General features: G+C 41.7%; 1 protein-coding gene across 1 annotated transcript; it reads left to right on the top strand.

Moving 5' to 3' along the window:
• The first annotated feature begins 4,419 nt into the window (after positions 1 to 4,419).
• HACD4 (3-hydroxyacyl-CoA dehydratase 4) lies at positions 4,420 to 16,919 on the top strand. Its single transcript, XM_054397993.1, has 6 exons — positions 4,420 to 4,465; positions 5,304 to 5,431; positions 11,482 to 11,594; positions 15,159 to 15,265; positions 15,900 to 16,031; positions 16,697 to 16,919. Exons 1-6 carry the CDS (start codon positions 4,435 to 4,437, stop codon positions 16,777 to 16,779), a joined length of 594 nt encoding a protein of 197 aa, XP_054253968.1. The 5' UTR covers positions 4,420 to 4,434; the 3' UTR covers positions 16,780 to 16,919.
• The last annotated feature ends 731 nt before the right edge of the window (positions 16,920 to 17,650 follow it).

Genomic DNA, 17,650 nt, shown 5'->3' with positions numbered 1-17,650 from the left:
AGCCAAGACGCACACACTTTTCCTCTATCAGTAATGCCCATGTTTCACAGAGGCATAAATAGACATTTCACATTAAGAAATGGAACATTCTTTCCTTTATGTGAAGTAATTTAAAGTGCTCCTTTTATGCTGTGCTCCCAGCCTTCCTTGTAATTTGGTAGTGTTAAGAATGTTATAGTGCTGTGATTTAAACAAAGGATAAAGCCAAATGTTTAATTTTGCATTTCTTCTGTCCAGTAATCCTTCAAAATGTTACTCTGGGTTAAGAAACAAAGTTAGTGGGATTTACAGACTAGCTTACTGGTACAACAGCAAGAGATCGGTTTAGGTTAGGCCAGGCTAGGTTAGGTTAGGCTCAGCTAATCTGCACTAGGTGGGGAGCAGTGCAAATGGAATGGAGGTATTTGAGTTAGAAACTCCTTTCTCAGGAAGTGCAGTGTTGTTCCTGTTTAGTGCTACATACAGTGACGTTGTGGGGTGGGGGAAGAGGAAAGAGGAGGGTTGATCTCATAACAAACAGCTGCTGCAGCTGTAGAGAGAAGAAAGGAGAAAGATCAGGAGCAGCAGCAGCAGCAGCAGCAATCCAACCCCTGAAACAGGTAATACCTCTTCAATGCAGACCATCTAGACTGCTCAAATGTGGAAAGGAAGGGAGAAAAAGAAGAGAGGTGGGGTGTGCCTCTGATAAGTACATCTTTTGTGCGGGTTCTCAGCAGTTTTCTTCTTCCTAAGTGATATGTTGCAGCTTGTCACAGAGGTGGGAGGGGAAAGAGGTAGAAGTTCAGACCAATATGACTTAAAAGGAAACCATGTTGGCTGAGGGGCTTTCTAGCAGATCTTTCCTGCAGAAAAGGGGATGAATAAAGGAGAGAACACTGCTCTCTGGTTTCAGTACGATGATTACTTCCTCATGTGTCACCAGCCAGTACGGGCTCATGGAAAGACCACAATAGCTCTGAAGGCAGGGAAGTGCTCAGTTCAAGCAGCCCTGGGTGCAGCCCACCCCAGGACAAACTTGAGTGATGCCTTCATCTTGGCACTGTGGAAGGGACACCTAGCCAGGAAAAGGGCTGCCCTGAACTTGGTGCCCCTGCTGTGCTGTCTCTAGTTCACAGGGAATATGGCCCTTACCACCTTTCAGATACTGAGGACACCTACCTCCATACTTACCTCAGATGATAGCTACCACAAGGAAACACTGAAGACCTTAATGCTAAAAATAACAAAATATAACACTTACACTTACGTGGTTTTTCTTTGGAAATACGTCAGGATTTGTATTCTAAAACTCTACCAGTGGTAAAATCTCTGGTGGTGAATAAGAGGGGAAAGAGGATGTCTTGGACCATGCTGCTATGTGTGGTCATGTGTGATCATATGTTCCATCTAGTTTCCTAGTTTTTTAGCCCAGAGAGAAAGAAAGTGAACTACACAAGGTTGATTCCTAAATATGATAGAGCTCTCCCAATGCCTTCAAATGAAAGCCAGTCTCAGTGTGTTAAAGCACATCACACTACAAGGAATAAATGCAGTAGCAAGTCCATTTTACAAACCAGCTGCCATGGAGGGTATGTGAGGTTAGTAGGCTCAGACAGCAAGTTTGGGGCAGGGTCAGAAATTGGACAGTTGCCTGTGGGTTGCTAGTCACTGTTTTTTTTCTGCAAGGGTGCTGCAGAAGCAAGCTTTGTGAAGTAAATGTAAAATGATGTCTGCTATGAATGTAGGGGAGCAGGAAATCTAATTAAAGCCCACCTTTTCTTCAGAGGACACAGTCTCAAGCTGCGCCAGAGGAAGTTTAGGCTCAAGGTGAGGAGAAAGTTCTTCACAGAGAGAGTTGTTAGCCATTGGAATGTGCTGCCCAGAGAGGTGGTGGAGTCACCATCCCTGGAGGTGTTCAAGAGGGGATTGGACATGGCACTCAGTGCCATGGTTTAGTAGTCATGAGGTCTTGGGTGACAGGTTGGACTTTGATGATCCTTGAGGTCTTTAACAACCTTAGTGATTCTGTGATTCTGCAATTCTGCCAAATAGAAGCAGGTGGCTGGACTGTGTGTTGTGACACAAACCTGTTAGGAGAATTGAAATAGGTTATCCTCAGTCTTCTTCTCATTCCCTAAGTAAGGGGGGCAGCCTTTGCATGAGAAAGACCTTAAAGACTAGTTACATTTCAGTTTGCTTTGATTACACTCAAATAAACTTCTAGTGTTTGCAGTTTTCTTCACTTCTCTTTGGACTTAGGCACCTTTTGTGCTGGAATTTACACAGTGAAACCCCGTTTTGAGATTGGGACTGTTCCTTCACACAGTGGAGAGTACCACCAAGTGAGGGAGTGGTGCTGCTTACAGTGAGGGAGTGGTGCTGCTTACAGCTCTGGGTCTGAGATACATCTTCCAGGTAACACTGGCATGCTGTCTACCAGCACCTTTCTACATTTCTTTGGTAATATAGGGTGAGCCATAAAAGCCATCAGTGTGTGTACATTTCAGTAGCCATCAGAACATCTTAAAGAAGATATCTTCTAGCATGCAATGGATACCAAATTGCCGTAACACTACCGTGAGCCTGCACTTGCAAAGGTCCTCTTGCCCTGTTCAGCCAAGATTAAGCAGCTTAAGAATTGTAAGGGCCATTTTCTAGCAAAGCAGTAGAGGAAGAGTTTGTAAAATAAGTTCATATCACTGAAAGGCAAGTTCTGAGGATGAGAGACAGATGTAGAAACCCAAACTTCATAATAAGAAAGAAACCATACATTCAGCTTGCATTCCACATAAAGCCCACATGGCAATATCAAAACAAAGAAACTGGTGGAGGTGGTGACTAGAAAGCTTCCAGATTTTAACTGTTCCTGTAACTTTCGTACCCATTACAGTAATTCCTATCCATGCAGTAACAAAACTGTTGCTTAAGTAATATATGGCATGTTGTATCATACTTTTCTCAAAAAAGGGTGTTTTGTAACGCATTCCTTTGTCCAGGTACTTACATGTCTTATTTTCATAATATCAAAAATGACTGATGTCTCTTGGGAGGCAAATTGTGCCAACAAATCCTTCTGTGCCACTAGATGTGATGATATGAATAGTAGCTATACAGCATAACAAGAGTAAGAAAGAAAAACATTTTTCACTGAAGTCCATAGAATAGGAAAATCCTTAGAACAAAACTTTAGAAAATCAATTTGCAGAAGTGGACTTTGTGATTTATGGTCTTGGTGCAGTGCTGGGAATGAAGTCTGTGCATTTATCATGTTTAGATATTTCTGAACACAGAAATTCACTGTGTTTGTTAATGTACAGATACTAATGAAAACGAAGTTTCATGGCAGAGACATACCATATCGACACATAGGATCAAAGGGCAATTTAGAGGCTGGAGTACTTTGGTGGCAGGAAACTAATTGGTCAGACTCAGGACATAGATTGTAGAAGAAAATTCACATGCCAAAAAGGTAGCCTTTTCAAAGCTGGAGGACAGGCAAGTCTCTCTCTCCAGATAAGCCAGGAAAAAAAATATATTTATAGGAAAGAGAAATAAATGTATCCTGAACCTAGCAAGTTTTGCAAAAAAACTAAATTACTTATGTAAACTAGGTTAGAATAGCTAGAAAAATCTAGTCTACTCCAAAAGAAGAAGATTCACTTTATGAAATGCAACTTGAAACACAGATTGATGCAGAAAGACAAAGACCCAAATGTAATGTTTATCTGGAAAACCTGCAGAGAAAGTTGGTTAAAAAAACTAAAGGCAGATATGCTTCAGACTGCATCAAATAAAAGCAGTTTGAATTGTGGCTTTCTTTTCCATTTCTTCACTTTCTTTTTTATAAATACTTACACTATCTGCAGGAGACACTGCAAGTTAGTTGCATTGTACATTAAGCCATATTGAGCACACATGACAGACATGTCTCCTGGGAAGCACAGATGCAGAAATATCAAGGCTGGTGTCTGCAGAGCCCAAGGCCCTCAGCAGGGCTCCCTTCAGTCTGTTTACAGCACCAAGGCAGAGCCAAGCCAAGGGGATCAAGGGAATCAGGCTTGAATCCAGCATTCACTGGTGTCTGTTTAGCTACTTTTTCCTCTGGAGGCACAAATTTCTCTCTATGACCACAGATCACCTCAATCACTGAAGGAAACTCAGAATTTTCTGGGCATATCCTAGGTACACCAACAAAGAGAGCCTGTGATCCATTACTGACAGCACTGTTCTGTGAGCACTGATATGCAGACAATTTTCATTTCAATTTCAGCTGTTTTTCTTTAATTTACTAATGTGTCCAAAGATGGTGTAATTTCTACAGCTTAGAAAGCTTGAGTGTTGTAATAAGCCATGCAGTTTGCTCTATCATTTCACCTCCACAGCTTTACCATGAGCAACTACCTCTTTGTGTATGACTTAGTGCAATTCTGTGGACATTCCTGGATATTTACAAATATGATCATCAGGTTCATGTCATTTGGAAAAGGTAGGATTCCTTCTACATTTTCCTTAATCATGTGGCAGTGACAGAAAGAAACATCAAATTGGAGATAAAGAATAGGTGTACGTTCAATACAGGGGCTGTAATTTTAATTAGAATAATATTTGTTTCTTGCATTAAAAAGGATGAACAAATTACTGGTACCTGTGTTCTGCCTGTATCACAAGAGGAATGAAGCTCTTGTTTTGCTAATTCAGCAGCATGCTAGCAACTTTTGACTTAAACGTAGACTGAAATGTGACTAGGTCCAGTCATTACAGTAAACACTAAACTTACTGAAGACACTAGAAGGGAATATCTTTGTGGTTGTTGCACGTGACTGTATCAAAAAACAACACTACTCTTCCCGTTGCCTGGGGTAAGAGACAAAAATAGGAAACTAGTCACTAGAAATTTAAAACAATTTAAAATGGTTGGCAATTTTAGGCACATAAAATACCAGCTCTGTGGTCTACATATTTTGGGAGTGCCATGGCTACAGACACAGGCTCAACATCTTCTCATGTTTAGATATTCCTCATAAATTTCCTCCTGTTTAGAAATATCCTAAAGTGGTATCTCTAAACCAACACATTCTGCACAGTGTTTGCCAGTGCAGTAAGATCCCGTTTTTATTTCCAGCTTCCTGCCTTTGTGTCAGAGCTACACACACAGTTGGCTGCTTTCTCCCCTCCTTGAAGCTTTGCTTCTGCTACTCAAAATTTTGGCATTGTATGAACTTTGTTTCTTGACATTTCCTGCGGTAATAGGGCAACAGCAAACACAGTAGTTGGTCTAGATTCTATTATATAACCAACCTCCAATTTTCCTCTTGACTTTGTAGATTCATTGGCTGATACGTTTTACTCCATAGGATTGGTAATGCGCCTTTGCCAGTTGTTATCTGTACTGGAGATCCTACACATCCTCACTGGCATTGATAAAAGCCGTCTTCTCCCTAGGTTTCTCCAGGTAAGTCCATTTCTCAGGACCCTCCTTCCGGGATCTATGCAATTCAGCCATAGCTGTCCCTGGGGACAAGCCCAGGCTGAACAACTCTGAACGGTCCACCTGCACCCTTCCCCAGTGAGTTTGGTTTGCTAGAGGTTTCCTAACTGCAGGAACTGAGCCCTCAGAACTGCTGGGGAAAAGCTGCTCTCTCAGCTTGTTTCTTTTTGAGTATCCCGTGCCCAGCCCATAATAGTAGGGATCTGGAAGATGTGAAGGGGAGTGGCTACTTGCAGAAATGGGGCAGCTCCCATTTCTAGAGCACCATAGGTGGCTGAGGATACGGTTTCTCCAGTTGACTGTTTACAGCCAGAAGACACACTGCAGAGCAGGGTGTGCTAACAGTCATGGAGCATGACAGTCCAAAAAAAAACCCACAAAAAACCCAAACAAAAACACAAGAGAAATTAGGGGGTTGAAGAATTAATCTTGGGAAGGGAAAGAAACAAAAATTGTCATATTGCTGCTGTAATTGTCTCTGCCTGCACAAACCTAGACATGGGCAAATTGTGGCAACAGCTAGAGGTTCTGGCATTGTTGAGGGGTTTACAGGGCGTATGTTCAGCTGCAGGCAGAAAACCAGACAAAAAGTCACATGCTACAGCAGGAAACATGATTATTCTTCATACATTTGCCTTACCATGCTCTTGTTTTGTGTTGGGAGTTAATGTCAGGTTTTGGTATTTTTCTTAACGCATTGGAAAAAGTAAAAATGTTGAGCTTACCTTCAAACATTTCCAATTATTAGCATTTGAGTAATGGTGAAACTGGTATTGCTCTCAGCAGTAGAGATTAAGAAGAGTAGAGTAAGAGTAAGAGTAGTCAGTTATGTTGTTTAGTTTTCTGGATAGCCCGTTTTTGTCAAATGACATATCCCATGGGTGAAGATGTTCCTCTTTTTAAATCTCCATTAGAAATTGAATAATACAGAGCTCTGTTCGTTATGCCTCTCACTAAATAGGGCAGCAAAATCATAAAAATGCAATTACTTTTTTTCCCCTGCCTGGATGTACATGCCTTTACAGTAACCTAGGAGATTAAGCATCCTTAAAAAAAATTGCATGTCATCTCTTGGAGAGAAGTGCAGCGTACTAAAGCTAACAGTCATTAAAGCAGTCACTAAAGCAAAGCTCATCTTGGCAGAGTTTACACATTCCCTAGTCCTGACATAAGCCTGTTTTCTTCCTACCCAGACCAACACAAGCAGAAATCAGGAAAGTCTGCACAAACACTATTCTCTGTTAGCACAAAAGACACAAGATATTAAATCGATATTCTAACCAAGGAATCTGTCACCTTTCTTGGGCAATGTAATTACTGCAGTGCTTTCCAGGGCAGCATGGAGAAAATGGGTCAGCCCTATGGCTCCAAACACTAGCCTCATAACAAAGATAGCTTTCGATCCTTACTTAGCTCTTTTCCCAAGTGTTCTCTCATCACAAACAGAACTTTCTTGCCTTGATGTTCGCAGTAGTCTCCTGCTGTCCAAGCAAAGTGTTCAAGTTCTTTGGTATAAACTCTGCTTTATTCGGGTTAGCCTGCTTTTGCTGTGAGAGTGTGGGTTAAGCAGTTATGCACCAGTGGTACTCCCAGGTGTCTTGCACACTTTCCTCCCTGCTTCTTAGGAAAACCAAACCAAACCAAACCAAACCAAACCAAACCAAACCAACGAACCAACCAACAAAAAACACACCACAAGACAAACAAAAACCCCAAACCAACCAACAAAAAACCCGCAACAACCGCAACAAAAAGCAAACCACCAAAATGCAGCAAACAAACAGGAAAGGATGTATTTTCCAAACTTAATTGGAGAAGGACAGTTAGAGATCCTTACCTCACTGCAGCCCATTGCACTACTACACATAGTCAGGGTGCTGGTAAAGCTGCAATTATTTGATAGAGGCTGCCTCATTCTGACTCTAAGCTTAAAATATATCCCTAGCATTCCTCACACCATGAGTACACATGTGCAGCCACAGTGAAGTTCACCTCAGGTTTGTCTCAGCTCACAGGAGCTGTTTTGAGGACATTATAGCAGAGACAAGGTCTGGGCAGAGTTTGAATGCTGGACTACTGTTTGTTGTGTTTTAGTGCCATTTATGACAAAAATTTTGAGATACATCCTACAGATAGTGGAAAAGCAAAAATGCATTCAGGATGGCCCCAGTGAGGGACAAAATGTCAGGCCACCAAGCACCTGAGAAGGGGTATGGAGGCCAAGGCCAAGTCACATCACAAAAGAAATTAATCCTGTGGGATGGATGCTGTGGAAGAAGGGAAGACAAAGGAGGGTCAGAAAGTTGGTGCAAAGGGATGTCTCTTACAGCATTTGCAGTTTGAATGATTGAGAGGACAGGAGAACATGCCACATGCCATTGCAGTTGCCAAAAGAGAGGATAATTAAATACAGTAGTCTGGGCACAGAGTAAAAGCTAATGGGACTGGTACTTTAGCAAGGGACAGAGGAAGAAATAAGTAAGAGAAGACTGGAGCTTTTGTGGGAAAAAAAAAACAAAAAAAAAAACCAAAAAACAACCCTAACCACTAATTCTTCATCCTGTGCAAACAGGATTGGATTTACCAGACCAAAAGCAATATACTATGGCTTTGTAATAAAAACATTATTTTTTAACACAGTCCAAATACTAAATAGCACTTTTTAAATTTTTTTCTTTTATTTTTTTTTGGTAAACACTCGCTGCATTGAAGAGCTATGCAAAAGTTTCAGGTACCAAGTATGATACTGTACAGTCACTGTGTTTAAAAAATGGAAGTGAATGTGCTGCCTGCTCCTGCTCTAACCTCAGCTGATCTAGTTAGCTGTTTCACTTACTTGCTTCAAATACCCAGGCTGCTTTGTGGAAATTTATGCCATTCTGCAGAACTTGCTGTATCCTGTGACAGGCCAGTGCTGGGAGAGAAAGGAAATTCCAGTTTGATTTTTGCACAAAGAACAAGAAGGAATGAAAAATGAAACCATTTTATTTATGCTTTGCGAGGTGTCAGCACATACTTCCTTTTTACAAGCATAAAAGTACAGTATTTCTAGTTTTGCTTTAAGCTAAAGATTAGCAACAGCACATGGTTTTTATGTGTGTGTATATCAACATATGCATACACATGCATATACAGGAATGTGATTATGTATGTACATGTATGTATGTATATCATACATATATAGATGTGTGTGATACAATAGCAGGACATTTACTGAAATCTCTTCAAGTAGCACCTTGCCTTGTCACTTGTTGGAAAGCTTCCCAGCTTCTGAGTAACTCCAGGACTTACCTTCAATTTGTCTGGGTTACATAAAGGTATGAGTACTAGAAAGAACAGAGCACAAGGTCTTGAAGGAGAATAAAGGCAAGCAGGCAGGCAGTCTTCTGATTTACACAGACAAGAGGCAGAGTGTCGCTGTCTATCCCCGAGGACATCACAATTGCCGTGAGCAATTAGATCTGTGTCCTGCCCTGCAGAGGTGCTCCAGAAGAAGGTGACAGGCAGTGTTTGGATTCACCTCTGACAGCTGCTTTGTGCATCCCATTTTTGCTGGCTGAGACTACAGTCTAGCAGGAATGGAAGACCCGCAAGGAACCTGCGTTGTGTTAGCTGCAGTTCCATGCTCTTGTAGGTGCTTAACCTAATTTACACAGCCTGATTACTGACTTCTATCATTTGCAACTACTGAGGCTATTAGCTCTCAGGGCACCCCTTCCCAAACACAAATCCTCTGATGGAGGGAATCTGCTGAGTTCCACCTAAGTGATACACAATGCCTCTTGTACTTGCTTGTGCTCTGAGATAAGAAGGACATTTACAGCCTCTTCTACTGTCATGAAACTGAACTGTAGGCCTCCATAGCCATTTTGTCTCCTTGGACAGTGATCATCCTTTTGAACTGGGGGATAGTAGCTATCTCTCTAATGCTTATTCTGTATCTTCCTGAAATGGAATCAACTCTTGATCACTTGACCCATGCTGTTTTCTAGCACTTTCACACAAAGCCACCTCTTGAAGGGCAAGTAATCATTTGGAAAACAAGCTAGCTCTCACATCTGAAAACTTGCCTACCTGTTAGTCTTCTTGATAAAGCTTTTGTTTAGATGAGACAATTCCATGTGGTGATTCCCTGAAATATCTCTCATATTAACAATAGAATCATAGAATCAAGAAGGTTGGAAGAGACCTCAAAGATCAATACTGGAGAAGTCTCTCCAAATATGTCTGTCTCAGGGTTGGTAACAAAATGCCCACACCGACAATGCTACACTCCTTTACCACCCTTCACCAGAATGATTACAGCTCAGGTTCTATTTTATTTATTCTATCCAGCACACAATCCTATTCAACGCTCATACTGCTTCTACCTTTGTTTTCCCTCTTGTGATGGCTGCCTCACCATGCTTCTTCTATCTGTCGTATCTAGTTTCAGATCCTGCATCATTATTTCCAGTTCTCCCACTTTCCTGCCAGGTTCCTCAGCATCAGTGTACAAGCACAAGACTTACGACCTCTCGCTTTCTGTTTCTTGGCCAGTCTATACAGAAGTCTGTCAACATCTGACCTTCTTAGAAATCAGTTCCTCAGCTTGGGACCAATGGGGTCAGCAGCACAAGATGACAGTCAGGGCAGGGTGAGAGGGAGAAAATACATTTTTATCTGTTGCTTTTTAAGTTGAGGAAGTACATTCCTAGGGGACAGACATGCTCTCTTTCTATATGAAAAAATGCTTTAATGTAATTTTGCTGAATAGTGAAGTGATAGCTACGTCATACGGCAGATATGGTTTGCAAAAAAGTCTGTAGCTAAAATGTTCCATGCAGGAACTGACAACCATTATGTAACTAAACTGCAACCAAAAAAAATTGCCACACAAGCTCGCTGAGAGGCAAGTTCTTATTTTAAGATAGGAATAAGAAGACGGGGTAAACAAGTGAAGAATGCGCTTATAAAAATCACCTTGTTGATCCATTTTCATTTCATGACTTTTCACTGACTTGACATCTTAACTCATAAAATCATTAAACTTAAAGAGAGATGGCAGCAGGCATTATTAAGCCCAGTGCAGCTATACTGATGTTCATACCAACTGAACAGGAATGTGCTTTCTGCTTCAACACTTTCAAGTAGTGTAAATCAGAGTGAACTACCACTATTCTGGGGCAGTTTCACAAACAGCTCCAGGCAGTGTTGAACACTACACACATATTTATTTTTCAGGGCAGGGCATGAAAATTGATCAGAAACTTGTCCAAGAAAGCTGCCAAAAGACACTAGTTTTTAATTTCTCGAGCTTTAACATTGTCAAACTATTTCTTTTTAAGATGGAGACCCTGCCTGTTTAATTCACATCTTTAAATTGGTAAAGGCAGACCTTGTGGGTCAGATAAGGTCCCACCACTAGAAAAGTAGTATGGCATAAATACTATGGCAACAACTCACAAAAATGACAAGTTTAAACCCATTTCTTCTAGCCAGGAATAAGAAGGAAAGAAATAAAATTAATTCTACTTCTCCTCCTCCTTTCCACAAATCTGTGTGACAGATGCAGATCTCCAAGCTACAGAAATTTGAGCTGAGAGTGTGAGATAGCACTGACTGGCAAGGGGCATTGTCCAAGTCCCCTCTGTATCCTACAGCCTCCTGTGCAGACTACAAGGAAGTAAGCATACCACCACCAGCCCTCCAGGCACTGGGGTGTGATGGGAAAATTCTTTGCTGCCATGACACCAGCCAGCTCACTCACAGGTTTCCTGGGCTACAAACTCAAGTCATTCCCATTGGCAAGAAAATATCCACTCGTACCATAGCAGATCTATGATGCTGCAGCTAACAGCATCCAATTCTGTGAGCTGCAGGTGAATGGGTCTTGAATGAAAGCAGGCTAAGAAGTTACATATTCACTGGAGCATCTGTGTAAAGCATTTGTAGCCTCTGGTTTTGCCAAAATGGCACAGAAAGTAGAGCTAGAGAAGGTGCTACCTGAATTCACAATTATTTTTTCTTTTCAGATCACCGAGAGAATAATTGTTTTATTTGTTGTGATCAACAGTCAGGAAGAAGTTCAAGGGAAATATGTTGTGTGTGTTTTATTTTTCCTATGGAACTTACTAGATGTGGTCAGGTAAGGAGTTAATGGTGAAACCAGGAGGGAAAAATGGGTCATTCTTGCAGAACTCTGCCTTCACTGTCCTGCTGGCACATTATTTTGAAATTGGTAAAAGAGCATTCTATTGAATTTAAACAAAAGCTTGGACCTTATAAGCTACTTATTATTTTTACAAAAATACACAGCTAAGAGGCAGAGTGACTTACAGAAGTAAATTGCTGCATTACCATTTGTAGTTCAAAGGGTTTGACCTTTCAAACCAAAATTTATAAAGAAATCACGACTGCTTCTTGGGAAACAGCAATTTCAGGAACCGATTTACAATCCTATTGCTTTTATATGAAATTTATTTTTTAATATCTGACTTTGATTCAAGCTTGACAGCACAGTAAGATGCCATCAGCAGAACTTCTTACTAAAATTGAAAGATGATTCTTGGGTTAACATCACCATGCTTTCCGAAAAGCCAAGAGCTCCTGCTGCAAATACTGAGAATTCTGGTGCAGTAAGGCATATTCTGGTGTAGTAAGTCACAACATTAATCGATGAGGGGTGAGCAGCTGATGTCATTTACCTGGACCTGAGCAAAGCCTTCAACACTGTCCCACACCACATCCTGGTCTCCAAACTGGTGACACATGGGCTTGATGGGGGGACCATGAGATGGATAAAGAACTGGCTTGATGGCCACACCCAAAGAGTAGCTGCCAATGGCTCCATGTCCCAGTGGAGGCCTGTGACAAGTGGAGTCCCTCAGGACCAGTCTTGTTCAACATCTTTGTTGGTGCCATGGACAGTGGCATTGAATGCACCCTCAGCAAGTTTGCTGATGACACCAAGCTGTGTGGTGCAGCAGACACGCTGGAGGGAAGGGATGGCATCCAGAGGGACCTTGACAGGCTGGAGAGGTGGGCAAAAGCCAACCTCATGAGGTTCAACAAGACAAAGTGCAAGGTCCTGCATCTGGGTCGAGGCAAACCCAAGCACAAATCCAGGCTGGGCAGTGACTGGCTGGAGAGCAGCCCTGAGGAGAGGGACTTGGGGGTGCTGGTGGACAAGAAGCTCAACATGACCTGTCAATGTGCATTTGTAGCCCAGAAAGCCAACCAGATCGTGGGCTGCATCAGGACAAGTGTGGCCAGCAGGTCAAGGGAGGTGATTCTCCCCCTCTACTCAGCTCTGGTGAGACCCCACCTGGAGTACTGCATCCAGTTCTGGAGCCCCTATTACAAGAGGGATATGGAGGTGCTGGAACGTGTCCAGAGAAGGGCCACCAGGATGATCAGAGGGCTGGAGCACCTCTCCTATGAGGACAGACTGAAAGAGTTGGGGCTGTTCAGTCTGGAGAAGAGAAGGCTCCGAGGTGACCTTATTGTGGCCTTCCAGTATCTGAAGGGGGCCTACAAGAAAGCTGGGGAGGGACTTTTTAGGCTATCAGGTAGTGACAGGACTAGGGGGAATGGAACACAGCTGGAAGTGGGGAGATTGAGGCTGGACGTGAGGAGGAAGTTCTTCACCGTGAGAGTGGTGAGAGCCTGGAATGGGTTGTCCAGGGAGATCGTTGAGACCCCATCCCTGGAGGTGTTTTGGGCCAGGCTGGATGAGACTCTGGCCAGCCTGATCTAGTGTGAGGTGTCCCTGCCCATGGCAGGGGGGTTGGAACTAGATGATCCTTGTGGTCCCTTCCAACCCTGACTGATTCTACGGTATATCACACCACAGGGACATAGAACAAGGCAAGAATGGATAGGAATACAGTTCAGGACTGGTATCTCAAATATATTACTAGTACCTCCCTGTAGTAAATGTCTAATGGTGAAAATTCCACATTACTGACTTTCACATCAGTATCTGAAGTCAGTAACATTTATTAAATGTAACTTAAAGCCTGTGGGGATCTCAGTTTGTAGACTTAAGTCAGGGAAGACACAGGGAATTAAGAAGCATTTTAGCAAGATATAGTCCTCACAGGAATATCTTTATGGGAGCAAAATTTTTCTTTACTCTTTTTGTTTCTGTTAAAATAGCTCTTTGCTCTATTAAATACATTGCTTTGGAACTGACTGAGGAACATAGGTTTAGGTGGCAAAGGAAACGTGTAGAAGATTTGGAAAAGGAAAGTCTCAGGTAGGACTGGTAAGAAAGATTTTAAGTCAGTTTCAGGGTATTTGTACTATCATAGGTTAGTGCACTTCTGCTTGTACTACTTGGGTTATTGCTCCATCCAGCACCTTTTTGAAGTTTTTAACATTACAATAGTGCCACCTAATCTCAAGTGAAAAGGTTCTGTGCAGCTGGGGTGCACTTGTAAAGCCCTGTCAGTGCATAACATTCCCATCGATGCAGCCTCATTTTCTACCATTGATAAAGAACACAGTCCAGCATCACAGCAATAAAGGTGGTCATTTAATAGGGAAGACATTGCAGTCTCTAGCAGCAAATGACCAATTCAAATAACAAGGCATAGTACAACTCACACAGATTTAAAATTCTTACCTGATTTATTTTACAGCACGTGTCTTGTCCTAGCATCTCAAAGAAGCAGTCATGTATTAAAGTGTACAGGAATGCATCCCATCCCTTAGCCAACCAGTTTTTAAGTATTACAAGTTCTTCCACATTGTTATGTGGGGAGATAAATACCCTGTGCATTATGGCTAATAAGAGAAAATCCTGCAAGATTTTCTGTATCTGATCTTTCTCACTCATACCATAAACAGCCCAAGTAGGTGTATAGAGGTAGTGACCGTTTCTTTTTTTTGGATTGGGTTGAGACAAACAAAAAATAAAGACAATCCTGTGGTTGCAGAGAACAAACTTGAGAGAAGATGGTACGTTTATAGCCTATCAAACTCCTCCACGGCTCAGGAATGATGCAGAATTAGTCAGAGACAGTCCTGGCTAACAGTAGCTTAAAACTTTCATATGTCTAGCCCAACTGGAGGGCAAAAAGCCTTTCAGTTGACCAAAAATGTGACCATACCTGTTTCTCTGGTGGTTGAAAACTAGCTAGGATCAGCTCACCATTGGAGACTGAAGTCCTAGGTATTCTGGTCTTCTAGTCTGCAAACAGTTACAGCTACAGTAAGAATAAAACACAACAAACCATTGGAGCACAACTGGGGATTTTGGCCTACTACTCCATCTGAGGTCCAGGGGAGAGGCAGCCATACTTCAGACTCAGTGCCTGTGATTACCTTGCTCTTTAGCCTCCTCCAGCCATTATTAGTTGGCATTTTCTCAGTCCCAAGCAAGAGTCATATTATGCTTGTCCCTCTCAACTTAACATCCCTTTCTGAAATTATTTTCTGATGGACCACTGTGAAACCATGCTGGTTTCTGGCAGGACCTTCATGCTGGTGAGCTATAGTACTGTTTGCCCACTCTGGGATAGCACCACAGACAACCTTTCCAAAATAATGAAGCAACTACTTTCAGATGTCAGTTAGGGCCTGGACTGTTGTGGTGTTGCTCTGAAAAATTTCTCAGCTCCAAGCACTTTTGCAATTTCCTGTGATTTTTCAATAACGTATCTTTCTTGTAAAGATGTGAGCTCATCTACTGTTCCACTTGCTGCAGGCACACTTACAACATGTTAGCAAGGATGGGAATATACTACCTAGCACTGACATGGCTGAACTTCTCTCTGTGTATCCCGCTCTATCCCCTTTCAGTACTGGCTAAAGGTAAGGAGATGGGAAAGGTACCAATGATTCACTTCCTAATTTCAAGAAAATGTGTTCAGTTCAACTGTCATTTGAGTTTAAAATATTTCTTTTTGTGTTGCCAAAGTTGCTACAAATATTGATGCACTCTCATATTAACATCTCTATGGCACATATCTTTCTCTTTTTTGTACTTTTTCTCCAGAATAATTCCCCATAATGGGTTCTTAGGTGCTTGTGTGTCTGGAGTTTTGTTTTGTTGTATACGAAAACATTAATTTTTGGGGGTAAAGCAGGAAAAAAGATACAGAGATTCCCCCATCCCATTAGGCAGCAAATCCCAAAGCTGCCTTCTCCCTCAATGAGGCTGATCTTAAGAGTCCATACTTAGCAGCTTACCATATTTACACCACTAAACCTGTCCACTGAGATCTTGTTGAAAGAGTTCAACAGAAGCTACGGAGCTCCTTATTGAATAGGATACACCTGCAATTCCAGCATTAAGAGCAATGAACACCTCAGACCTACAAGACTGAAAGCAAACGTGCACATGCATATGACTTAGTAAATGCAGCATGTAATATAGCTACCTGTGCTTTTATAAAAATGATCTTCCATGTCCTTTTGTCTAAAGATTTAACATGTTATTTTACAGCATTTGCAATCTGTGTATCACTGCCTTATTTTGAATCCTTTGGCACATACTGCATCGAGCTGCCATTTCCACTTGACTTCTCAATCTACTTCCCGTATGTTCTGAAAACATACATGCTAGTACTCTTTATAGGTAAGTGTCTCATCTTCCAGAAAGCTGGATCTCAACACACCTGGGATACCTATGGCAACAAGAAATCAAATCAGTAGATCTCCTTTCACAAACTCTCTCTGCTACATATCCCGCAGACCACGATAGGGAAGTTCATCATCAGCTGTTTTGATCTTTCAAATACAAGTAATTGAATTTGGAAGAGACACAGTGTGAGAGGCATAAAAATAAAAATTGCTTCAGTGATCCGGACCTTACAGTTACTTACTAAAGTTTGGGTTTGAATCAATTTCCCCTTGACTACACTCTTACTCTAGGCAGCCATTCCTCACTCATTCCTCCTAGGTGGTATAAGAATGCTATTTTTTTTTTATGGCTTGAAGCTTGATTATACAAATAAGTGAAAAAAGAGCCCATCTAAAAACCTGCATGTAAATGGATGCCACCTTCTTCTCAGTAAAATACTTTTGAAAATTTTGAATGGAATTTGGCTGCATTAGAGCCAAATTGGATTAACACTAATCTGAAGGATCTCATCTTTGTGATACAATGGTCTGTTTGTAAGTTCATGTAAGGAACTGTGCAAGGTTGCCAGATGAAGGCTCCTACACAGTCCATTCTACAAGAATTGAAGACACTTTGGGCTCTATTCTCTTGCTCTTACACCATTTTGTGTTTTGATTCAGGTATGTGCTTTAACATCCAGAACCTCTTCTCCGAAAGGAAGGCACACCTAGGGACAAGTGATATCCACAGGAGAAGAAGCTAAGCTGGTATTTTGTTTAGAAATAAGAAACACAGTTTTCAGAAAAGGCAGGTCTCTTTAAGGCACCTCAAAAATGGAGTAGCTCAAAATAACTAATTATTTTGATAGTTTTGATTTGAAATAGCAGGAGTTTGAAAAACGAATTTATTTAACATATATTAGAGAACTCTGAAACAACTGAAGAGTGCCTCTACTCACAATCACACTGACAAGCATTTTGGTCTTAATTCTTGCCTCATTAGCGAAAAACACTCTAGAAGATGTATAAGATTATTTTATGTTAGGCCAACCTCTATGCCCCAGCCTTCATTTCTCCAGATAAGATGCCAGAAAACACAACTAAAACACATAAGCAAGTGTTCAAGTACTCATCTATTATACATACATGAGGATATTTAAAGGCCCGAAGGAAAAACATGTAATTATGTGTCCGACGGACTAAGAAGCGCTTTCCCGACAATGATTTCTTCCACCCTGAATAGCAGAGAGATATATGCAAAAGAAACGTGATATAGTCAGGCCAAAGATAGGTCACCCTTTAAAGGGAAGTGAATGCCTACCAAAAGCCATGTACAAAACTCTAGCCATTTTTCTCAAGTGCACTGCTCCTTATGGACTGTCCGGAAGAATGTAGCTAGAACATAGTCTTTTCAAAAGCTAGGAAAAAACAGTATTGACAACAGATGAGGAACCCCTTCATCAAGGAGTGTAGTGATGAGGGGTGAACAGTTTAAACTGCAGGAGGGTAGAGTAAGCAGTGAGGCACTTTCTAGTTGCCCAAAGAAACTGGGGATGCCCCATATCTGAAAGTGTTCCAGGCTACGTTGGATGGGGTTTTAGGCAACTGGTCTAGTGGAATGTGTCCCTGTCCATG

This window comes from Indicator indicator, chromosome Z (assembly GCF_027791375.1).
Source record: "Indicator indicator isolate 239-I01 chromosome Z, UM_Iind_1.1, whole genome shotgun sequence".
Classification (NCBI taxonomy): domain Eukaryota; kingdom Metazoa; phylum Chordata; class Aves; order Piciformes; family Indicatoridae; genus Indicator; species Indicator indicator.
The sequence above is the reverse complement of the archived record's forward strand: the minus strand, read 5'-3'. Positions and strand labels throughout refer to the sequence as shown.

Excerpts from the sequence above, each read along its gene's own strand:
- HACD4 (XM_054397993.1), top strand. The coding sequence starts at position 4,435 with ATGATCATCAGGTTCATGTCATTTGGAAAAG. Across the intron at positions 5,432-11,481 it reads TTCTCCCTAGGTTTCTCCAG|ATCACCGAGAGAATAATTGT; the intron begins GTAAGTCCATTT and ends TTTTCTTTTCAG. Across the intron at positions 16,032-16,696 it reads CATGCTAGTACTCTTTATAG|GTATGTGCTTTAACATCCAG; the intron begins GTAAGTGTCTCA and ends GTTTTGATTCAG.